General features: G+C 39.0%; 1 protein-coding gene across 1 annotated transcript in view; it reads right to left on the bottom strand.

Annotated features, from left to right (window-relative positions):
• The window catches only part of MYO15B (myosin XVB), a 29,725-nt gene extending 20,788 nt beyond the window's left edge, over positions 1-8,937 (bottom strand). The window contains exons 1-13 of the mRNA XM_053453782.1: positions 8,849-8,937; positions 8,646-8,681; positions 7,493-7,550; positions 7,166-7,296; positions 6,910-7,005; positions 6,582-6,817; positions 6,313-6,491; positions 5,543-5,615; positions 5,127-5,426; positions 4,187-4,290; positions 3,761-3,831; positions 1,596-1,680; positions 36-125 (exon numbers count right to left, since the gene is read on the bottom strand). Coding sequence (XP_053309757.1) covers positions 36-125; positions 1,596-1,680; positions 3,761-3,831; positions 4,187-4,290; positions 5,127-5,426; positions 5,543-5,615; positions 6,313-6,491; positions 6,582-6,817; positions 6,910-7,005; positions 7,166-7,296; positions 7,493-7,550; positions 8,646-8,648 — 1,426 coding nt within the window. The 5' untranslated portion in view covers positions 8,649-8,681; positions 8,849-8,937. The remainder of the gene's footprint in view (positions 1-35; positions 126-1,595; positions 1,681-3,760; positions 3,832-4,186; positions 4,291-5,126; positions 5,427-5,542; positions 5,616-6,312; positions 6,492-6,581; positions 6,818-6,909; positions 7,006-7,165; positions 7,297-7,492; positions 7,551-8,645; positions 8,682-8,848) is intronic.
• Positions 8,938-26,216: the final 17,279 nt, after the last annotated feature.

A 26,216-nucleotide genomic window follows, 5' to 3' on the forward strand; every position in this document is an offset into this window, starting at 1 on the left:
ATAGAAAGAATTATTCACTGCCAGCACAGACTCACCAGGCAAAGTGGGCATCAATGGCATGGTTCCCATGGCTGGCATCATTCCATTCATCATTGGCATACCATATGAAGGAACTGAACCAACTCCTAAATGATGATAATAACACGGTTAGTGGAAATTTATAGTTGCGGTTTTATACGTAGTACTTTTAATACACTTATAACTTCATTGTCATTAAAGACATTTATAGAAATTCACATTGGGTGATCTGTTAATTCACAAAAGAGTTTAAGGTATTATATAGAACCTTGGGGGAACTTGTGTGGAGTGGAGCTCAGTAGTTCATCATTTTAAGTATACTCCGTATCCGTGTGCTGGCCTTGCATTCTCTTTGCTACATTATATGGACAAAAGTATTGGGACATCTGACCATTGCTCCAACAGGGACTTTTATGACGTCATCTACAATATTTTGGAGTGTTTCTGTAGGAATATTTTATACAGAAGAGCATTTGTAAAGGTCAAACACTAATGTTGGACGAGAAGGCATGGCTCGCAATCTCCATTCCAGTTCATCCCAGGTGTTCCATGAAGTTGAGGTCAGGGCTCTGTGTGGGCCAGTCCCAAATGTCATGTCCCTGTTGGTGTAATGGTCAGGTGCCCCAATACTTTTATCCATATAGGGTATTTGAAATACCCCCAGGGGCTCGCTCTAGGAGTAAAGGGGGTGTCTGGATAACGATCCCTTCCACTTAACACCTAGAGATACCTACCCAAAGTACCTCAATGTATTTCACAACCTGTGAACGTTTCATGGTCATTGTTTAGGTATTGGTAAGAGAGATATTCTACATAAATGTCTCCACAGGGACATTATAATTCTGTCTGTTTAGTGTTTGTTTGTGTTCTTTGAAACTTGTAAAATCCACGGATTCTCAGTCCTTTTCATAAGAAAATGTTCTTACATAGGCGGCCAGAGGTGATTTCTTCCTCCAGGACTGGAGACCACAGAGACTTGCTGTCCCTGTGTTTCTACCTCTGGGTTAAGCAAAGACCATGTACCATTGCCTCTGGTGACAGTATGAGACTCCAATAAAAAAAAAAAAGTTGCTAAATAAAAAAAACTGTTTCTATGTTTGTAATATTTATGATTTTAAGGTTGATAACATTGATTGATTACATTAATTGATGCATATGAAAGCAACAAAGAAAAAACTAAATTAAAAGGCACCTCTCAGTTATATGCATTACGTACATGTACATATATGATATGATTATTATTATTAGTAGTGTTATTATTTATTGAATTATATAGTGCCCTTGTACAATGGGTAAACAGTAACATACAATTTGGACTTAGAGACAAAGGGTAAGAAGGGCCCTGCTCAAACCATTTTATAATCTAGACAGAGTTAGGTTATATTATGCAAGAGGTAAAGGTGGCAATATTTGCAAACATTAATGTAATAATTTAATATGAGATTATCAACTCTTCTTAAATAAAGAGAGATGGTAAGGAAAATGCATTGCAAAACATTAATATACCTGTTAGCTTGCATTCGTTGCTAAGTCTTCAAAAATGTAAATTGTGCGACTATAAGTGAATTCTTACTCACCTTGGCTAAAAGGGCCTTGGTGTGAAGGTCCAATGCCACCTCCACCCTTCATACGCCAATTAAGATTCTCAGCTCTATCCAAATCCTTAAAGGGAAAGATAAATGTTAGCTAAACCTCAAACTGCAAAAATCAAACAAAATCAAATCAATAGCCCAAAATCACAAGCTGACATGGGCCCAACTATTCCACCTGTCTTCATGACACCCTAGCTTGAGGGAATAGAATAATAAATTCACATGAAAGTACATACTGTATTGGCCCGTATATAGGCCGCACTTTTTTCCCCCACTTTACGTCTTTAAAGTGGGCGTGCGGCCTATATTCGGGGTCTAGCGCCCGACGCCCAGGCAGGCAGCGGGGTTAGGATACAGATCCCCCACAGCGGTGGAGAAGACCTGTATCCTACTCTCTGATACGCTCAGACTGCCTCCCCTGTCGGCACTTTCCACGGGGGGGTGCCAGCACGGGAGATTGTCTAGGCGCATTGTGCAGACGTTCACCGGCAGCAGCGATGCGCGTGAACGACCTCCGCTGTCGGCATGTATGCTCGATGTGCTTTAACAATCTCCCTTGCCAGGAATTCCCACGAGGGGAGTTCCGGCAAGGGAGATTGTTAAAGCACATAGTGGGGGCAGAGTGGCAGCGTATCTCGGGGGGGGCAGAGTGGCAGTATATATTGGGTGGAGGGCAGAGTGGCAGTATATATCAGGTGGAGGGCAGAGTGGCAGCATATCTCGGGGGGGGCAGAGTGGCAGCATATCTATTCTACATTTTTTTTAACTAAGAAAACATTTTCCTTAAAAAAGCACCTAACTTTAAGGGTGCAGCCTATATCCGAGCCAATACGGTATATCGGGTGGAGGGCAGAGTGGCAGTATATATCGGGTGGAGGGCAGAGTGGCAGTATACATTGGGTGGAGGGTAGAGTGGCAGTATACATCGGGTGGAGGGCAGAGTGGCAGTATATATCGGGTGGAGGGCAGAGTGGCTGTATATATCGGGTGGAGGGCAGAGTGGCTGTATATATCGGGTGGAGGGCAGAGTGGCTGTATATATCGGGTGGAGGGCAGAGTGGCTGTATATATCGGGTGGAGGGCAGAGTGGCTGTATATATCGGGTGGAGGGCAGAGTGGCTGTATATATCGGGTGGAGGGCAGAGTGGCTGTATATATCGGGTAGAGGGCAGAGTGGCAGTATATATCGGGTGGAGGGCAGAGTGGCTGTATATATCGGGTGGAGGGCAGAGTGGCAGTATATATCGGGTGGAGGGCAGAGTGGCAGTATATATCGGGTGGAGGGCAGAGTGGCAGTATATATCGGGTGGAGGGCAGAGTGGCAGTATATATTAGGTGGAGGGCAGAGTGGCTGTATATATCGGGTGGAGGGCAGAGTGGCTGTATATATCGGGTGGAGGGCAGAGTGGCTGTATATATCGGGTGGAGGGCAGAGTGGCTGTATATATCGGGTGGAGGGCAGAGTGGCAGTATATATCGGGTGGAGGGCAGAGTGGCTGTATATATCGGGTGGAGGGCAGAGTGGCTGTATATATCGGGTGGAGGGCAGAGTGGCTGTATATATCGGGTGGAGGGCAGAGTGGCTGTATATATCGGGTGGAAGGCAGAGTGGCAGCAGATCTATTCTACGTTTTTTTTTAACTAAGAAAAATTTTTCCTTAGAAAAGCACCTAACTTTTAGGGTGCGGCCTATATTCGGGTGCGGCCTATAACCGAGCCAATACGGTATCTCTGTTACCCCATACACTCTAGTGGTTGGATGTCACATTGCAAGTAAAACAGAAAAAAGGTTCTGGTAGTGGCCCTAAATCCTTAAATTGAAGCAGTCCAGTTGACAAGTGCCCCGTCGCCTTCGCCTTGTACACTGTCCTGCTTAAACTTGAAGCAGGATTGGTTTTAGGACTTTCCATTAGTGATGTCCCTTGGTGCGGTGGCAAACTACCTGTACACTTTCACCGTCTATTCCTGGCCTGACTTTGGAGACGATATTCATAATTTGCCTCTTGTCCTTCCCTTTACTGGATACCTGCTATTGTCACAGATTCCTGGGGGCTTAACCTCTGAGGGAATGGGGTTGCCCTGTGCCAAGTCTGTAAACCTATTTCTGAGAAATGACTCCCTCCCTAACCTTGTCCAGAAAGCATACTTACAGTTGGGGGGGAAAGCACAGGATTGAAGAGCTGATCTACATAGTTGTCAAGTCTCTGTGGGCCACTCTGTCCTGAGAACAACAGAAGTATGAAAGAGCGTTAAGAGTATAACACGTGATACAGGGACATGGAGTAAGAACATCTTTACAGCTAAGTTAAAAGGAAGATAATAGGGCACACAAAATTATAAGTATCACAGCCATAAAGGGATAAATGAGAAAATCAAAGCCAGAACGAGCTCTACCACACAGGTGACCTATGCCAGCGCGTATCCAGCTTTAAGCTGTATGAGATGCTGCTGCTGCCAAGTTCCTTCGAATGACAGCAATCTTATCTTGAGCTTTGGGAAGCTTGTAGCTGGCCCTGATAAAACCAAATGTCTGCAACACCCAGGTAACACTACCCTACAGACACCCATTCACTGACCTCCAATGTTTGCTGAATATATGTCCAAGTAACTAGCATCTTGACCTGCAGTTGGCAGAGGTGGGGCTTGAATTGGTGGGGCTGGTGGAATTGGAACATTACCTCTGTGACAAAGGAAAGACATGGAATATCCATATTACAAATTTAAATACTTCATCTAATCTTAAGCTTATTACGGTCATTAAACCTCAGTCTATTAGGAGGTCTCACGAAACACACAGGGTGTCCCATAAATCAGGAACCATAGGAATTATGCTGACATTTTTATTGTAAAAAGGTGAGTAAAAATGTCACACATTCTTACATGGAGTAAGGAGGAACAAATTTGAGTTATTTTGATAGTGTTATCACATGATGTGAAGTTTTTCTCCTATGGTTCCAGGCTAACAGTACATCCTGTACATCTACTTTCAATTCAATTAAATAATTGAACAGTTGCATATTATATTAAATCATCATATCATTTTTATGTGCTTTTTTATAGATTGTGTATCTACTCTACCATTATGCCATCATCTGCAAGTGATAAATGTGTCCATCTATATTAAATTACACTACAAATACATGCCTTTGCATGTCATGGTAGACTTCTAATTTATTAACATGGGTAAAGATGTATGCATGAATATCCTCTTGAAAATGAAAGATGATTATAAGAGCGATATTTCTAAGGGGACATTAAGTGCAAAGTGTCTTGTCGTGCATGTGTTAAATACACTTAATATTAACCTTCCTTGATTCCACCCAATCCTGCTTGTTAGGCAGCCACTAAATCTACATAAATCACACTGTATGTAACAGTGCTATATAGAAAACATAAAATGACCAAATCTCACATTTCCTGGATAAATACTGAACCACAGCCATACTGTCTACACTCAACAGGAATGAAAATCATTAAACATCAAAAAATATTCAAATAAAATAATGGATATGTCACCTATCCATAGTAGGCCGAAAAGGTGGGGGTGCCGGAGGTGGTGCAGGTGGAGGAGCAGGTGGGAGACGGGGAGCTGAGAATGTTGGATGTCCAGGTGGCAGTGGAGGTGCAATGTCTGGAGGGGGCTCTGGAATTTTGTTGTCTCCAAAAAGGTAGTCAGTTGATTTCGAAAAAGCAGGAGGGGTGCGATCTTCTACTTCTGAGATCACATCCAGCAAAAATTCATTTCCAGGTAGATCTAGCCACTGATCCCCATCCAATATAGAAACAGACCAGCCCCGGGGAGTCTCCACCATACCTCTGTATCAGATAAAAATAATATCAGCAAAATAATAAAGGAACAGACCTAAAAACGAATTAACAAAAACAGGAGTAATTTGCACATATACACAAAGGGCACATTAATAAAATGTTACCTGGACTGCAGAAGCCAGCTTGCAATTTGCTCTCCAGTTGTCCAAGAATCTATTTCAGTGGAGTATTTTTCTTCTACATCAGAACAAGAGACACATATTTAAAGTGAAAAGGAAAACACAAAGGGAATAAAGTAACAAAATGAAAATAGAATGTTTCAAAAGGTAGAAAAGGAAACTAAAGGAGACAAGATGGAAAGAAAGGGTTAGGACTTTTACAAGGAATTGAAAAGGGAAGGGATAGGTAAGAAATTGGTACACAAGAAGAAGATAGAAGAAAAAAAAATAAAAAAAATAAAGTGAAAGAGACTAATAACCTTGCTTTAGTTTGTGAATGATATACTAAATGCCAAACTATGATGGGAAATCTCACATTACATCATCGTTTAATCTCTACATAATCCAAGAGCAGTCAGATAAAATAAAGATAAAGTAAAAATAAATCAGTCATGGAAGTGAATGGTACAATAATAAGAATCAGACAAGTAGTTGAAAGAAGGCACAGGACCAGCATAGGAGTAATGGGAGAGCAAGGGTAATTGACACATGAAGACAAAATAGACAGCAAGTTAGGCATTTTGTCAGATACAATGGGAGGATCGAAATAATAGGGGCATAGTTAAATAAATAAATAAATAAATAACATATTATGGTCAATGCACAAACAGTACGCTATATTCACTAGATTTAATGGGGCCTCCTGAAGATGGGTGGTTTCTGCTCCCTTTTATAAAATCTGGCAGAGGCTATTACAGGATGTTTTCATAACCCACCAGTATATGTATGCACATCAACTACCATCTTTCCTTTCCGCTCATTAGCTGTCCACTCAAGCATGCTGGGGGCATGACTTCGGAAGGCTTCATGGTTGTTCTGTCCATGGCACCCTGATCGAAGAAGAGAATGCTGGCATATGGCTTTATATCCCCCAAAGCCTTGATCAGAGACATACCTGTGTGATAAAGAATATGAATACATGAGTGACCACATACAACACAGACTTCCAACAGGTACCACGCATAGAATACCCTACAAAACATACTTAAGTAGGTATTTTTCCAGGGTCGGTGATGGAGTGATGCAGCTCAGAAGGGCTGAAAGCAAGAGCCACGCGTTTTGGCATTGTTGTTCGTTGGTATTCTGCACTGTCAGACTTGCTACTTGGCACAGCACCTCGTCTGTCAAAGACGTCTGTTGCAGGCATCGCTCAGCTATGTAATTACCAAGAATTCTCAGTTGCCAATTAGGCATTGCTGTGTTTCCTACAAACCTCAAGGCCTATGACAAACAAAATCATTTGAAATTATGACATATTGCTTTTAGAAAGTACTTATGACAGTATGACACGTGCATCCATTAGCACTCCTCACCAATTTGTATAGCCCCAGAGCAGCAGCATGACTTTCCCTTGACACACGAGTTAATGGATCCTGAAGAGGTGTGCCCAAGGGTGGCAAGACAGCATCCTGTAAAGACATAGAATATACTTTTACTACAAATACTAGGTTTTCACACCAGAATTTTTTTTTATATACAACATTTTTGGATGAGCAAACGTTAATTTACCAAGGACATAGGAGCATCCAAAATATCACTAGCAGGATATGTATTTTTCAAAATATATACCTTAAAATATGATCTTATGAAAAGAGAGAATGGATAGTTGTCGATATCTGGGGGCAGAGAAAGCTTCGACTGAACCACGATCTGAGGTGGGGGAACTTCGGTGATTTGTGCATTTTGGTAACTGGACTGTACTGTGGGAAAAACATGAGAAAACAGGGATGTTTCACGGTGCTATAGGAAGAGAACACAGAATCCCTTAGACTATCAGACATAAATACAGAGGCGCACACCTTACCAACCCACACAGACAATGCAACCTTCTATCAACGAGCTAAGCACTTTGTACTGAAAAGTAAAATTATATCCCAATCCTCCTCTCAAACTCACACTGTGCGGAGTTCAGAACAGCAGCCAGGTCTGCCGGTACATCCAGTAGCGTCAGGTCCTGTTCAAGACAATGAACTTCATGAATGATAGCACTTTTTGTTAACTTCCATGGCCCTATTATCGCCTATCGCTACTGAAAAGCATACCCCCACATAAACGCAGATAGGATTCCATTTCCATACAATGGCTCTTTACATATTAGAAATTATTGCCCTATTTATATTATTTTATTTAGCGTCAAGGCTCGACCAAATATAAAAGGAAATAAATAAATGAATCTACAGACACAAACATGCATATATAAGGTAAAAATAATCCTGCTGCGCAAGTGCCGTCAGGTAAAACACAAGGTATGAAAGACATGGGAGAGTTATAATGCAATAGGTGAGTATTAAAAGCACACCTACCAGATAAATGTACGATGGAAATACAAGTGCAGCTAGTATTGTTGTGTATGCATATATATCATTCATGTATATTTCAAAGCGAAGACAACATAGATGCCACCTAACGTTTGTGCACATGAATACTGTACCGTGAAAATATGATTTTGTTTATAATGGACCATTATCAAGTGTATGTTTCAAGTGTCATGTATTTTGCAATGACGGAAATGTATAAAATGATTTTAGGCTTTTCGCAGATATGTCAAATGTAACAATCTGTCTCTGAATAACTAAACATAAATCCAGTACATTTTTTTACTTTGTGCGATGGAATCTATCCTATCCATGTAAAATATCTAATTGGTGAACACGTAACCCCAGCTTCTTTAACAACATCATTGTGAATGAGTGCGCCAAATGTATACGTCAGGAGCAATAATATGGGACTGGCTGTATCAAAGCTCAGCTGTAAACATAACAGGTCAAAGTATAAATAATCCTATAGTTATTACACACCCTTCAGCAGACAAGTTTAATGCTGTAGAATATAATATCACACATTCCAGAAACCTCACTTTACAGAAGAACATAGTTTGAGGCCACAAGATAAATCACAACAAACGATAATAATGAGTTAAAACTTTTAAAAGGCTGATAGGAAAGGTTTTTGGGTTACACAGAAACGCTGAGACTAACATCCCCAAACAGGGAATCAAGTAAAATGGAGTACAGAGATGAGGCGAGGGAGAAAGTAGATAAAAACGTACCATGTTGGGTAGAGTCTCCTGACGAGTATCTTTAAGCTGTTTAAAAAAAATGACAGTTATTACACACACAATTATACAAATGCAAAGTACGATACACGGTTGCCAAATTAGAAACAAAAACATATTTATGTAGAAACAAACTATGACAGACACACATTGGTTCTTACAATAATGGACCCAGAATAACAATGTAGTACACATACCCTCTCATGCCAAGAGATTTCAAAATGCAAAGATACTACCCTTGTCCCCAGAGCACAAAACTACTCTCCCATCTTCTTTCTGTGGCTTGTAATACACATACCTTCAGCAAGACATGCAACAAGCCCTCTGATTTACATCTCACTAGCGCTGCTTATGCTTCCTTGTGACAGAGATGTGACACACCCGGCAAGCGAAAGAGAACAAAGTCCATAAGGGAAAAAAAAAAAAAAAAGAGAGAGAGAACAAGAAAACGTGTACACAACTTCAAGAACACAGGAATACCCGTGAGTGTCTCTTCTAGACATCCGACCTTTGATACCTCAAGAATCCAAGAAGATGAGGACATATATTGTAAAACACCCACATACATATACATACATGCACACTATCTCACAGAAATTATAGTCTTCAGTACATGTACTGGTATTGGGTACCTGTAGTTACATACAGAAAAAAAAGAGAACTATATATATATATATACAATGTCCTCCACTAATATTGGCACCCTTGGTAAATATGAGCAAAGAATGCTGTTAAAATTTGTCTTTACTGTTTAACCCATTAATCTTTTCTTAAAATACAAAAGATACTGTGCTCTCATGGATATCAAACAATTGCAAACAAAACACAGACTTAAAAAAAAATAAGTTAAATATATGTGTGGCACAATTATTGGCACGCCTATGAATTCCCATGAGTAAATATATATATATATAAAGTATATTCCAATTGATATTTTACACCTGGGTGACTAGAAAGAGGAAATTGTTCAACCATGACTTCCTGTTTCACAGGGGTATAAATATAAGGTAACACATAGGCGAAATTCCTTTAGTGATTTATCACAATGGGTAAGACGAAATATAGCTGTGATGCGCGGCAAAAGGTTGTTGAGCTTCACCAAATGGGAAGCGGCTATAAGAAAGTAGCCAAAGCATTGTAAATGCCCATTTACACCATCAGGGCAATAATTAAGAAGTTGCAACCAACTGGAAATGTTATGAATCAAGAGGTCTATATGTCTAGATTTGTCAGGGTCCAGCTACCCGGCGCAACGTCTACTGGATTTAGGGGTGATTATTTCTGAGGATTTAAAGGTAGGCAGACAATGCAGTAGAGCAGCAGGTAAGGCAAGCAGAATGCTTGGTTGTATAGCGAGAGGTATTAGCAGTAGGAAGAGGGAAGTGCTCATGCCGTTGTACAGAGCACTGGTGAGACCTAACTTGGGAGTCTTGTGTACAGTACTGGAGATCGTATATACTAAAATGGTTCATGGATTACACGATAAAACTTACCGGGAAAGGTTAAAGGATCTTAACATAGATAGCCTGGAAGAAAGGGGGGGATATGATAGAAACATTTAAATACTTAAAGGGAATCAACACGATAAAGGAAGATTGTTTTTTATAAAGGAGAAATACTACCACAACAATCTGCCTTCACTTGGGGTGAACTGTGAAGGAGAGTCCACCAGCGTCGACTGAAAAATTTGAAGGTTCGGGAGAGATTTTGTATGGAGGAATGGTCTCAGATCCCTTGCAACTTATTCTCCAACCTAATCATGCATTACAGGAGAAAACTCAGAGCTGTTATCTCATCTCCCTTTTCGCAGGAAGATCAGAGAATCTGACAACTTTTCTGGATTTTAGGATAATTCCTCCAGGGGTTATTTACGAAAGTGATAGTTTGTAGGTGACAGTTCCACTTTTTAAATTCATTTTGCATGATGAAGGGCCTACCCCAGAGAGCTCCTCCTGAAAGAAGGACTGAGCTGTCCCTACATAATCCATAGTTCTATGAGTGAAGAACCTTTCAACAAATATCACTAATTCCACCATACATTATACAGGACCAACCAATCTCTCCTTGAAGCAGAAGTTCGTTGGAGTTGCACCTTCGTATTGCGTCTGTACACTGAAACCGCAACTCTCCTGTCAAATCCTTCTCTAGTGAACAAATCTCTACAAGGTTGGTTGTTGCCAACAAGGTGAACAAACGCTCATGTCTACTAGGACTATGTAAAGATGTTGCATGGTGATACATAATTTGTGCAAGTGTGGATATAGATAATGTCTGCATAAATAATATTAAACACTACTACACAAGCCCCATTGACTATGAAACTGGCCAGTCATTTAGAGAAAATTAGATCAGTTCATAAAATATTGTGTTTGTTACTGAAGAATGAAGACTTATGAAGTATATTCATCGATACAGGTTACCTATCTGTCAAATTAACATTTTACTAATCTGTCTGGCTATAGACTAAAAATACACGTGAAAACTATGCTGGAAAACATATCAAGTTGGCTGCCACAACTCAAGGAAAGTTCAACATATCCACAAGCAAAGGAGCTGAAAAAGTGAAAGCTGTTAAAACAAAAACAACGCACCATGAGTGAGAAAACAAGAGCTTATATGAGATCTTAGGGCTTGAACAATATCAGCAATGTGTGTTGTTGTTATATCCAAAATATTTAAATGTCTATCCATTCAGCCATGTTTGAATGAACTGGTCCTCATGCCAATCACCCAAGGATTCCTCAAGAGCTCAGAGAAATCATTCCAAGATTCCCTCCTTTGGGTCATTGCCAAATTGCTTGATAAATATGAGTATGCTATTCTTTTTTTAATATGGGTCACAAATACAATTTGCAAACAGATACAGGTAGTGCTATAGATATTCAGTTGTCTGTTTAGGTTTTGCCAAAGCATTTGATGCAGTGTCTTACTATGGCTTTGTCGTTTTAGACTAGTAAACTAGTTTAAATACGGGAAGCAAAGAGTCGTTCTAAACAGAATCTTCTCTGACATTGTTGAGAGTTAAAATGGAGTTCTGTTGCATTTTCAATATGTATATTAAAGGCCATAAAGCGGTATCGAAAGCTTCTATTTTGCATTTGGGAACAAATTTCACCTGGTTAAACGGGATTATCAATTCATCTCTTAATGTGCAGAGTATTTGCTTAGTTTGGGAAAACTGTCAGATATGAGGTAGATAATATTCATAATAATAGATGCAAACTAAAACTTTTGGACAGTTAAAAAAACACATGCTACGGTAATTATCAACTAAGGTGGGTCAGGCTAGGAGAGCTAATGTTTCAGTGATATTTGTGGATACTGGCTGACTAGTTGTCAAGGCAAACAAAATATTTGAATGCACTAAATGGGGTACCGATGCTGGTATTAAGCATCGACATACAATTTTGGTTAATTTTTACATACAATATACAGTATCATTAAAAAAATAAAAAGTAATTCACTTTGTCAATAAGAAGTAGTTTTTCTTACTATGCGTGTCGTACTATGTCGACCGTTATATTCTTACTTACTTTACAATCCAAAACAGAAGGGGCAAGTAAAAGTGCTAGGTTACACATTTTTCACATATATAGCAGTTAAATAAAATGAGGTATAATGTATTGTACTGACTTTTATTGTAAAACTGCCATAATTTGTGAGGCATCTAGTATTTCTTTATAAAATATAGGTTTAGCTAATGTAGCTGAATACATGAACAGGGGAAATTTAGGATTTTTGTATTGATATGAAATAAACACGTACGGTCCTCTTCCTCAGCTGGTTACTTCTCCTTTGTATAGAAGGAATTCTGGAAATCAGTAGGGCAGCCCCAAACTGCACTCTGTGTTTTTTTATCCTCTCGTAACGTCTCCTGCGGTGGAGACAGATAAGGAATCATCTGAGCCCAATCAAGGTCTTTGGCCATAACTGTAAAAGGTTTATGTTCCTGATGCCTACCTTGCTTGGTGTCCCCTTACATGGGCTTGGATTACTGTGATTTTGCGTCTATAGGCTTGGAAGTTTTTGCGGTTTAAGAAACCTCGTAGGTTCTTTTGAAGAGTAACAGCAGCAATGCTCTGCAGCTCCTTCCACCGTTTCTGCAGTAACTCTCTTCCATGCTCCTTCAGAAAGACCTGTATATAAAGCCACATTATTAATGTCAATTCAGCTATAACCAAAATAAAGTGTGACATAATATAACCTCACCTCTTCTAACCCCAAGTGAAACGTAACATGCTCTAGTTTAACCACGCAAATGGAACAGATGGACCCATTTCATATTGTTTTAAAATGTATTGTTTTAGCCCGAATTTGAACTTCTGCATAAATTTCAATACTCTTTAACATACTGATCTACTTAGACAAAATATTATTTATCGTCCTCAAATTGTATTGTTTTATTTACATGTATAATCACAGAAAACCAATGCAGAAACATTGTTTTTGTTTCTATGGCAACAATCTATCAGTGCATGATTTCATGCCACATGGCAATTGGGTTTTCTAATGCTACAATTTCTGGTCCATTTATATTAGTTTCTATAGTGAAGTAAACCCCACTAAAATCTGTTTGCAGCCTAGTTTAGGACCCAGGATGCCCAGGGTGCTCTAACAATCAACATGGATCAGAGTCTCTTGAATCGCTAGAAATCTAATTATTTTATTGACACATATTAGGAGAGGAACCTGAAGGGTAACAATTAATTCCCTTAACTACATTCTGTCCACTTTGAACAAGAAATGCTAGATTTCTTGAGGTATAGCAGTAGCAAAACCCAATAGGACCGACATCAGTAAACTCAGCCAATTGTCTAACCATTTAGACACGTTATGGTGCCATGGCACTGTTTTACTTTGATTAGATCACGTAAGACGTAGAAATAATCAACAAAATACATATATGTTCACATTGTTGGCATATAACAGGTTTGTTGAATTCCAGTCCTCTCTGGCAAGATGATTTTTAAAGATTTGTTATCAAACTGTTAAATGTTTTACCAAGTATTACATAAAAAATCATACTAAAGAAATATCAACATCATGATACAATTTTGAAGCCTGGGGGGCTTGAGTTGATGTAGGTAGACATATGTGAACATATCAATCAATTAACTAACACATAGCTACTATGGCTTTAAAACAGTAAGATGCACTAACAAGTTAACCTATGCACCTTGGTATACCCTTTTCAACAGCATTTGATATGTCACAGCTTTACCACCTGGCCTGTAAGTTTATCTTTACCTTAGAAAAGCCAATTTGATAAAGAGTCGAAGGGTCCCCGAGAGTTTTGGTGAGGACAGCAGCGCAGCATTCCCGCTCATCTGAGAATGAAACACCTTTTCCTGCCAGGTGGGCATACCTGAGAGTTGAAGGGTTAATGCACAGGAACACGGTTAGAGATTGCATTTGAGCTCACAATGTAATTGATCTTTTTTGAGTAGATTTTTGAGTAGAGTTCCTTCTGAGGCCAGCAAGTAAAAACATCCGCAACAATTCAACCTCAAGTCTCTTGGATATTTTAATGCTGAACTTCTAATATAAATGGGGATGCTTATAGGGTTGTATATAATTAAGCAATGTTGTCAGAGGTCTCAGATCTCACCTCCCAACAAATTCCTTCAGTGGAATGCGGACTGGGTAACCTTCCTTCATCAGCTGAGCAACTTCCATGATCCCAGAATTCCTCAATTGTAACGAAACAAACTCCACATCAAATATACCTGGAAGCTGCAACAGAGACAGATGTTCTCAATGACAAAGAGCAACCTATGAAATGATGATATAAAGTGTCTACTATGGATGTAGTTTATACACTCGAGGGAAACTTTAGGCATTAGGGAATATAGATATGCAGTTTTCAATGCTATTGATGTATCCTAGGTCTCCATAACACATAGGTGATATGTATTTTAGAATTAATATTACAATAATGTATTGCAAATGTGAACCAGGATAATGCAAAACATTAATCATAGTATCAGTAAAACACCCATCTCCTTCTTAAGTCTAACCACATACGTGACACAGTACAAAATTACAAGAAATGTCCTCCTTTTCATTGGCAGGAACAACTGGATTTAAAGAATCAATACAGATGTTATAAAGGAGTTCCCTCTGTTGAATGATTCTTAAATATTTCTTCAAGTTATTATTTGAAGGAAAAAATGTATTTGCATATTTATATGCGATGAAGATAAAACATTTTTTGAGCATCAAAATGTGTGAAATAAAACATCGTTGTCATTTCTTTGATGAGTCAAAGTCTGAGTCTGAGAAATAACAACAAGATTGTAAATAGCCCCAGCTATAAGAAATATTGAGGCATACTATATGCATTAAGTCCTAGTCTTTGCATAGAGGTCAGCACAGAGGACAGGTCTGGGAGTGGAGTAGAAGATACTATGGCTGTGATTCAAATGTCATAGGGCTCAGACGATCTACTCTCTTTTACCTTTTTAGAATTGGGGGTAATGCAGCGGACAAAAAATGTGCGATTCCTAAAAGAAATGACATAATAAATAAAACATGTATATATAAATTCCTACTCATCTCAATGTATAGATTCTGAAAATGTCACTTGTCCAGGCCCCATGCCTGAATCATGTACGTCTTCATTGGTGGAAATTCGCTCACTTTGACGCTCAATACAGATTATGTTTTTACTTCTTCTGGCAAAAGTTCTTAAAACGTATTTAAAAAAAGGGGAAAATGATCTTTAAAAGTATCGCAGTTTAAAGGGCAGCAAGTGTCCTAAAGTGCCCGTTTTTATATTAGACAGGTCATTAAATTGATAACCATGCATCTTTCATCTCTGTTAAATACAAATAACGTTTAGACGGCTCATTGAATTAGGCACATTCAACTGAAAACATATTTCTAAGGGCCTTTGCAAGGCATATTCTGCTTTTCCCGATTTTGACACTTGGATAAAGAACATTATAGAGTATGGATCGAACAGCATGCATGCAAATAGAGAAAAAAACTTTATAATTACCCCTACTTTACCTTTCCAAACGACTGGTCAGGTCCTGCATTGACAGCTGGAATCTCCGAGACAGAGTAGACTCTGGGCATTTACCTCTAGTTTTCTGAACTTCCTGCTGGTTAAAAGTGCTAGACTTCTTTAAAAGATCTGAAAGAAGCTGTTGTATAGGAATAAATAATGAGAGTACGGGAAGCAATGTGAATTAAAATGGTAGATCAAAATACAAATAATTCATTGTGTGGCTAGTATGTATGTATGTATGCATGTATGTGGACAGCACTTTGTTGAACACATGGACAGGATTATTGTATTGCACAGAGACACAATAGATGCATCCTTGGTAGCTTAGGTTTCATCTAAATTGTCTATGAACTGGTCTGTGCAACTTGGGGTCTTGTGAATGTTGCGGGTAATAGTGATGCTGGAATTGGAGAAGATACGGACAACAAATAGATTAGGGTGGGAAGAGTTTAACAAGAAACAATTATTGAGAGAATGGGCAAGAATAAGCCAAAGCCAATGGCAAGATATACACCGACTGAGTATGTCAATGGCCCTGTAGAAAAGTCTTACCTGTCATACCCTTCAGCCTATCTTGCCACCACCAGGATTTAATTGACTCCCTGTTTGTTTACCTGACTACATAAAAATGCACCAAGTGCAATGGTTAAAAACAACAAAGGGGCATAATATCATGCAAAAAAAAAAAAAAAACATGAATGAAATGATGAACCAAAAATCAATTTGGGAAAGCATTGGTTACTCACAAAGTGGGCGATTCTATTTCTCAGAATATACAGCTGAACTCATAATATTGGTTGGTGCTTTCAAAAGGTTTACACTTACACTTATCTATAGATTACCTTTAGCCGACTCTTCATGAAAACATCTCTGGCCAAAGGAGGGAGTTTGCTCCTGTTCTTGTTTAAGAAATTATGAACCTATATCATGAAATAGAGCGATACTGACAATTCAATCCACATGGCTTTACAAGCATGCACATAAGGTAAGTTAGGGAAGATGGCACAGATCACCTGATATGTGACAGGCCCGGCATAATGTTGAAGGGTGAATACAGGCAGAGGTAATTTGGGTTTGATGTAGATGTTGCTGTCCCCATGGTGGTAGTGGCACTTCTGCAGGAAAGTGTGGTCTGTGGCCTGAGGGTACAGTGCAAGCAAAGATGGTCATTGACCATTATCATAAAATATCACGTAAATGCAAATACAACTGATACAGCTGTACATTGTGCACATAGTATGCACTCTCTAAATCCTTGGGAATGTGTTGTTTCAATATTACGTGTGTAGAGAAAAGAACAATCTTATATTTCATACGTCATGATGCTTTTATCTTGAAAACCTGCAAAACACTCATATCTCATACTAGGATGTCTGAAGGTCTAACCTGTGCAAGGTCGCTTTGTTCCTCAAGGATGTGAAAAATGCCATGAGGACGTTCAGTGATAAGCTCCAGACAGGATATCGCTCCATCAGGAGAGAGAACAGCCCAGGAGAGCCCTTCCTTTGTGTACTCAGCCTGTGTTGCATTTTACAAGTTAAGGGAGAATACAGCATTTAACTCGACTTGGTTCATCAAATTGCTTTATTCTGCGTACCTGTTCCTGAATGATTATTCTCTGTGTACTGTGATACTGTATCAGCTCATTGGCAAAGTTCCTGCACAGTTGCTCCAAGCTGTTAACCCCAAGGTTCTGTAATACAACACCAAGACTTCACAACAGTAATCATTTCTTATTGAAGGAAATCCATGAAAGATGAACAGCACCGATCTTTTAGGGACAACCTGGCAAGGACTGGAGTTGAAGAACAGCAATGTCTCTCTGTGTAATCAAGCTAGAAATTCACGTGTTATTCAGCATGCATCAGACCTTAGTGCGTATGGGACATCAGTGAGCAAGCAGGGAGCAGTAAGTAAGTGAATCCATATAATAAAACAGGAAATTTACATTTATTGCACTGTCTAGTATGTTAATTTCTATAGTAACAACCTATCAGTGCCAACTTTTCTATAAGTGTTCCTGGCAAAAATATGAACAAAACGATATTTTACATGATAAAAGATTTCCTTTTCACTCAACACAGAAAGGATGGTTCATTCAGTAACACAAGTGCATGGCCGGAGTAGGGATAACAAGGCGGTCTTGGAACATGAAGGCCGGAGCCTAATATGTGCGCTGTATATAACAGGTCACACATTATGTTTTTATGCTCACGTAGCCTGTGGCCAGGCATATCCAGTTTGGGGCTGCATGCTTGTGCAGATCAGGTGCATATGGAGGGATGTCGGGCAGTTGCCCACCTATCATGGGCCCAGATTGCCAGATGACCAGTCCAGGCCTGCACAAGTGTTACAATCACCGGCGTAGAGTAGGTGGAACAGCACTGGGGAGTTTTCTGGGGCTATATAAGTAACAGACGTAATACAATATTCATTACGCTAAATTACACTTTGTGTTTGTGACACACCAAGCAGTGCAGCATGCAAACTACAAACCACAACCTTGTGCACCAATTATACATCATACAAAAACTGTACCTCAAACCCAGAGACGTCTATAATACTAAGAGCGCTGTCTGTCTCGCGGACAGAGAGCCAATCGTTCCCTTTTTCCAGAAGCCAATCAAACAGCAGTGAGTACAGAGCCTGAGAGATGGAATCCCTAGAGGGAGAATACCCAAAGGGTAAATATAACATCTACCAGAACTCCAGCTACAATGAATATGGACTGAGGTCCTGCTATGCCCCAAATACATAAATACCGACACATACAGAATTAACCATCTATTCCTGCCATGCAGATGTACTTACCGAGCTTCGATTGAAGACTCTACAGAGAGAGGGGACAGCACCTGATCATAAGATGTTGTCTGAGGGAGGAGATAAAAAAGATCACTTGTACATTGTTTGATACAATAGAACAGGCCTCACTTCCCATGAATGACACAATTACGCTATACGACAACCATGGAAAATAAACCCATCGCAGAAGTAAAAACATACATCAATATGGATTGTCTGTTTGGCGAGGAAATATTTCTATGCAGGGATTATTCATAGGAATGACCTGTGTGTATTAATCCTTTATTGATAGTATGTGTGCCAAATGTGTTTTTGGATTGCCATCTGGATTGCCAGACTTCTATGATAACAGTTAATGCACCGAGTATGTTCCTATTGTTCAGTTGTTTGGGACATGCGATTGCAAGATCCATAGGGTGGTTACTTTAAAGGCCCCAACATTGTTTTAGTCAATTGCTTCTTAGGCCAACAGTTTTGATGTGTACCACAAATACATCGGTACCCATTTTTGATTTCACATTGATGACCAACTTACTGTGACTCGTTGTGTGATTGCTTTTTGAAGACCTTCTGAGGATATCTGCAACAGGTTTGCCACAATTCCAATCTCTGTTAAGCTAAAAGCAGTTGCTGGACCATAGGAATCTCTCTGAGGAAATAAAAAGATAATCCAATGCCTCATTCTACAATAAGACACCAACGAATAGTGTCTAGCAAATGTACAGTATCTGAAATATTTTAGAAATAGAACATGGAATGTAAGCTACACCTTACATCTTGTATACAACATATATAATAGCAATGCACATAAAGTTCTAGAGGTAAATGAGTAAGAGAATGTAATTCTTCATTGCTGAGACAAAGCAGAGGACATAATACTAAGGCTAGGTTTCCACTTGTTTTTTTTTTTGCTAAAAACGCCCATAAAAACGCCAATTCAGCCACACGGTGTTTTTTTTTGTGAAAAAACGCTGCAGCCAGATGTTAGCTGTTCTTCAATAGGAAATCGCACAATGCCATATCCACTTGGCGTGCCAAAAGCAACAGCAAACAATTTGCACCATCATTTGGGGCCAATCTTCCTAGAGGAGCAGACATTCGGAATAAAGCATGCCTTACAAACCACAGAAAAGAGACAAAAGGGTCCGCCGGGGCGTTTAAGTAAAACTCGACCAAGTAAATGACATCAGGAGGGGGCAGATACTTGCCATTTATCCTAATCCCTTTTAGCTAGGTGAAACATCTAACTTGTAAAGGCTGGAAAAACTGCCTAAGGTCAAAAAAGCAATTTCCACAGAAAGGCTAAAACGCCATAAAAAACGCCAAAACGCAGGTAAAGGCAGTCGCAGTTTTCTTGGCGTTTTTTCCTGGCGTTTTTCATCAAGAAAAAAACGCAGGACAAAAACCCAAGAGGAAACCTAGCCTTAGTGCTGTGCCCACCATAGAGGTGACCTAGGTGGCGGCTTTGGTTGGTGAGTCGGTGGAGGACTCAGCACGCAGCTACTGGAGTGAGTATATAATGAGTTTTTTCAATAATTTGGGAAAAACCTGTAATGAATACTTTTGGGTAATTGAACACCTATGTTTTCCATAGATTATAATGTAGATTACAGTCTATTCTGTATTGCACATTGCTATTCAATTACTTGTGATAGATTAGCTCCAGAAATTGTATTCAGCCTAATTTGCCTAAGGCACTAGAATCCTTAGACCAAATCTACTAATGACATATAACAAACAAAATGCCAGCTCAGACTGCATAACTAAAAAGCAAGGTGAAAGCAGCTATCCCACACGGGTGCTCTAGTGAGAAGGAGCATCCACTCCAACACTGAAATCAATCAATTAAAGGAACACCGGCACTCCATGAAGATAGAAGTATAAAAAAATGTATTTTATTCGGATGCTTGATCCCATATGTATAGAAAATATAGGGATGCCCAAAATAATGCAAGAAAAGAAATAAACGTGTTTCGCACCTCAAGTTTTGATAAAGCACTTGAGGTGTGAAACACGTCAAGCGGTCTCTCTTTTTCTGCGGCTGGTATGATATTCATTGTATATTTTTTATTTATTTTTTTCTTGCATAATTTTGGACACACTTTATTGTTTTATATATTTTATACATATGGGATCAAGCATCCGAATAAAAGACATTTTTTTATACTTCTATCTTCATGGAGTGCCGGTGTTCCTTTATTTGATTCAAATCTACTAATGAGACAGACTTTGTGGATCAAATTGTTCTTATGTGCTGTCAAACTCTTTGTACCTCACATGATGTAAAGCAGATGTTGCCCAACTGCAGGATGGCACTAAGGATTATCCATATAAAGGTCAGCTGGTTGTCTGAAAGACCAATCGCACGTAGGCATTTTCCAAGTTGTTGGAAGTCAGACTTCTCATTCTTTCCTAAGAGGTGACATGCACGACCCTATAAAACAAAAGGAAATGTTTTTCAAGAAAACAGGTTTGCATCAAATCCAACATTTTTACATATATAATGACATATAATGTCATTTAATATAATGACAGGTAAGTAAAGAACATAAAAGATTACATAGCAAAAGAAACATATGGGGTCTTTAAAAAATTACAGGTTTTAAGCAATTAGAGGAAATGTAGGGCTGGAATCTCTCTTTTAAATGCGTTAAATTATGAATGGGCCAGCTTACCTGGTTTAGGTAATAATAGGTCTCTGGCTCCTGAAGATACAGATCCTGCTTCTCACGCTCAGGAAGCCCCTCTAGCAGCTCATAGAAGACGTGAAAGCTTCTCTCACCAACGGCCTGTTATTTATTTGTGAATGGAGATGGTCTTCAGAGAGTAGCTTTGAAGTGAAACTTTTTAAAAGCACTTCCTAACGCTTACCCACCTGGAAAACAACCCGAGACTTCTCAAGGAGATAATGAGACAGTGAGCTCCCCACCATGACTCCTCTGCAAAAATATTTCAAAAAGAGAACAGCTAATGGTTGCTTTGTACTTTTGGGCGAAATGAATAAAAGGATGTAACATTGTGACAGGAGCAGTGTGGAGCAGATCAGGAAACTGCCTATGAAATGAAACTGCAGGGGTAACATTTCCCGACATGTACATAGACAACTAAGTTTAGTTTAAGCTTCAGAGGGTATTTTAAGAGAATAATAGCAGCCGGGACTGAAGGCTTATTCAGGATTCTGTCCCATCAACACAGATTAACTGCACAAGTGTAGAACATATGTTTTAGTTAGACAGAGGGAGACACCTTTAAACAGCTGACACTGTACCTAGGAAAACTCACGCATACGCTTATATATATATATATGTATTTTTTCCCCAGAACAAGTTATCCTATTGATAATACCTAGTTTAATCCCTTCACCACTGTTGACATAGAGGATACATCACAAGAAACTGCTCCTTGAGGATTGAGGGTATATCCTCATTGCGTTTTGGGCTAAATCCCTGCTGGTAAATTGGAGATCAAGCTGTGAAATGACAGTCTGTTTTTCCGCTCCGACAAATGGGGCCATAATTTGCTACTCAAACTGACAGATTGAATGTGACAGTGCTCTAATTGAGCGCCATAACAGGGCAATTTAATTAATATATTTTGGGTATTATTTTCCCATTGGTTTTAGCTGTGTCCAATTTATATACCTGTAAAACTGTAAAAAAATGGGGGGGAGTGGGTTTGCCGATTTTATTACTACAACATAATGTCTTACATTTAAGGATATGGTTTCAAAACAAAGCTTTACTTGTGCGGAAAAAATGCAGAGACAGAGAGTAAAAACATGAAAATTGCTCCGGTCCTGTAAAACAGCCCTGGTCCTTAAGCGGTTAAGACAAATCATGCATCACATCACGTGATATAGTGATAAAAAACACAAATTAATCAATAATATTCCATTATTTCTTCATAGCTGCCACACCAAATAGTAACACCAACTTAATAGCTTTGTGACATAACTCAACATATTGCAGTGGAGGCACACATAAGAGGTTGAATTTCATAATCGCCTTGAAGAATCAAGCTGTAGATAAACAGACATGCCCACAATTATGGTAACTCTCTTGTATCTCAGATGCAACTGCTACAACCCCCATCATCATAATTACTGGTGAGCCCAGGGTTAGTGGTGCCTGGGTGCGTTATTTCTTTGCCCAGCCCCAGCATCACACACACACAGTGGAATGGAGATTGCCAGCTAGGTCCTCTTGTCCAACATCAGTGCCTGAAGTCATAAATACTCTACTGGATGAATGGGCAAAAAGATAATATGACAATTATACTTTACTCGTCTATAAAAGCTCATGTAAAAACCTGCTAAATAGATTCTATTCCATTTGTCCCAAGTTTAGAAATACCCAATGTTTTTATGTTTGTTTTTTTTTGCTCTTTTGGGGGTTTATCGCATTCTTTCTCAAAATTGCCCATTCTGCCCCCATGTGCTATTTGGGACATCTTTGGGTCACCTCAATTTACCCCCAATATCAAACCATATATGTCTGATGCTGATATTTTAACCCTTCCCATGCACTAATTCTACTACCAGCCTTTGTAAAACTTTGTGGTAGTATTTTTTTTGCATTTTTCGCACACATTGTAACTCAGGTATCAACCCATGCATAGGTTTGTTGGGTTGTTTGGCTTCAGGACATGCGCAAATCATTTTTTCAATTTGGCAATAGGGCATGTGGTCATTCTGTTATAAATTACAATTTGAAAAACAATTCTATAGTTTGAAGCTAGACACCCCAGGGTATTTCAAATGCTAGCATTTTAACTCTTTCCATGCACACATTTTACCACCACCCTTTGTCAAACTTTGCAGTAGTATTTTTTGTGTGTTTTTCACACACATTCTAAATGAATTTTACAGCTACTGGTATACTTCACTGTCAAACAACACCCCAATATTTGTTCAGCAACTTCTTGTGAGTACAGTGATACCACTCATGCATAGGTTTGGTTGTTTGGGGGCTAAAAGGTCAAATTTGGGAGGTGCACATTTTTTTAAAACAAATTGACATCTAGTCCGTTTGCACCTATGCTCTATTTTGAGGCAACTTTGAAACTAGTCAATTCAATTTACCCCACCAAACTATATATTTTTGAAAACTAAACACCCAAGTACCGATATTTCAAATGCTGGTATTTTAACTCCTCTTATTGTAAATATTCTTTTTTGGAAAGATACAGCACCAATTTTAGGACTTGCTCATAAAAATAATTAATAAAATACATTTAATTTTAACCTATTCCTATTTCTATTTCTTTGAACTGGATGATTCCCATTTTAATGTCATAGTGGAGTATTTTTTCTTTTTTTTTTTACATATTTATTTACTTTTCTAACTATTTTATATTTTCAATGTTTCTAATATTTTTTTTTAATTTTATTTCATTGATCACATAGTGATTAGTGAGCTGGGCTCCAGTGAACTGCATGGCCTGCTATAGGTCTGGAGACCCTTGGGGCGGAGGGATAAGGTGGCTCACAAGAGGATAGCCTCTCTATCGAGTTTGGCCAAACAATCAGAGAAGCTCCAACCATCTCCATGTTATCGTAAAGGAAGGGGTGAAATATAGCAGGACTATCTGTCTTCTTAACATATGCAGCCCAGCTCAACCCTTACTATTTATATATATATATACAGCCGCACGATGCCCAGAATGGGACGTCTCTTTCCCTCCCATCACACCTCCCTCATCATGCCTCTGCTTCCTGACACTTACCTGTGGAAGGACACATGTAGAATATGTCCAAAACGAGTGGAGTTGCTGTTCAATGCTGTTTTAGCATTTCCAAAGCTCTCTAAGGCAGTGAGGAAATCTGGGAGCTGTGAACAGTCGAAAAGGGAAAATAATAAGAAGATGTAACCGGAAGAATAGAAAGATACACTAAGTGAATGTCAGCTCTGATTGGTTATAATAATAAATATATTATTGTCTACATTACTCAAAGATGTAGCTTGTATTGTTCTCATGCCCTGTTATAACTATAGCCTTATTTCACCTATGTCTTGCGACATAGTAGTACAGCGGAAGCCCCTCACCTGTGATATCCTTCCACCTTGTTTTCTTTGCATTAGATACTGTGTGATTAACATGATCGTCTTCGTCTTACCCGACCCACTGTGTCCGCTGTAGGGAAAGTAGGAAAGGTTAATGTTTCTGTTCAGAGTTTGTTCTCAGCTTAAACTAATAGTAATAATTATTAAAAATAATAATAAAAATGTATATACTGTATTATGCATATGAGTAGTCACATAAGGAGGTGTATTCACTAAACAGGGAATGAGCTTTCATCTTACTGACTTCCCTTTAGTTTATAAAGGGCCAAATCCAATAAGCTTTTGCTTCAGCCCTTGTCAAACTTTATGGTAGTAAACTTTTTTTTTTATTTTTCACACATATGTTGTACTCCAGGTATAAATTTACTGCCCCTGGTATATGTCACTGCCAAACAACACCCCACATGCATGGGTTTGTTGTGTTATTTGGGAGGAAAAAGGCCACCTTTGTGAGGTGTGTATTTTTTTGCCATTTAGACATCTGGTCAGTCTGTGCCCACATCCCATATTTGGGACATCTTTGAAGCCGCCAATTCAATTTACCCCATATTGTGAGGGTCGGCAACGTCATTTACATGATGGCGCTTGTGGTTGCTCTTCGGAGCAATCACAAGGCGATCAGGGTAGAGGGGTTGTGTTTCTACATGTCTCGATATCAACATCATTTATGCTTAGGAAGCGATTCCAATCACTTCCTAAGCTGTTTTAGCCTGCCCCCCCTGCGATCTTTGCGGATAGATGAATTGAAGAGATTAGAAAAAAAGAAGATGTAATGAGACAGGGGAATTAAAAAAAGTGGAGAGATAAAATAGAAAAGGGATTGGTAGGGAGAAAAGGGGAGGGGTGATAAAGAGGAACAGAAGTGAAAAGACAGGAAAAAGGTGAGGTAAACAGAAAGGGGAAAGACAGAAAGAAAGGGAAGTGCGATAAAGAGAAAGGAAAGACAAGAGAGAGAAAGGGAGAGTGAAAGAAGACAACAGATAAATAGAAAAGTGGTACGATAAAGAAAATCAAAAGAAAGGATTAACAGAGAAGAGGAAAGAGAAAGGAGAGAGAAAAAAAAGAAAAAGGAGGAGAGATAATGAGAAGAGGGTCAACGAGAAGGGAGAGAAACAAATTAAGAAGAGAGATAAATAAACAAGGAAGAGATAAAGCAAAAATGGAGAGATAAAGAGAAAAAGAAGAAAAGATAAAGAGCAATGAGAATGCTGCAATAAATAGAAGATAATAATGAAGAAGAGATAATGAGGATCAAAGAGAAGGGGAGAGATCAATAGCAACATAATAGATGAAGACTTTTGTTAATGTATAAATGTTTTCCATTTGCAGTTGTGCATATCTATATGTGCTATCTAATATGCTACGGGATCTTTTGGAGACCTAGCAACGACCCTGGCACTGCGCCTTATAGCTGTATAAATATATTAGAATATATATTTCTGGCAGTGATAGCATACGCCGAGTAACTTACCTAAGAAGGATGTTTGGTACACATTCAGTACTCTGTGAAAGAGTGAATGCTTCTTCCACCACAGCAAAAATGTGCCTAAGAAAAAAAGATATGCTAATGTTCTGTAGGTCATGACATGGTTTGTATAAAAGAGCCAGCATGTGCAAATATTCTGATCATTGTGTGGCTTACTTGGTGGCATTGGACCAATGTCTAGAGGATCAGTACTTTGGTAGGTA

This window comes from Spea bombifrons, chromosome 13 (genome assembly GCF_027358695.1).
Source record: "Spea bombifrons isolate aSpeBom1 chromosome 13, aSpeBom1.2.pri, whole genome shotgun sequence".
Lineage (NCBI taxonomy): Eukaryota > Metazoa > Chordata > Amphibia > Anura > Pelobatidae > Spea > Spea bombifrons.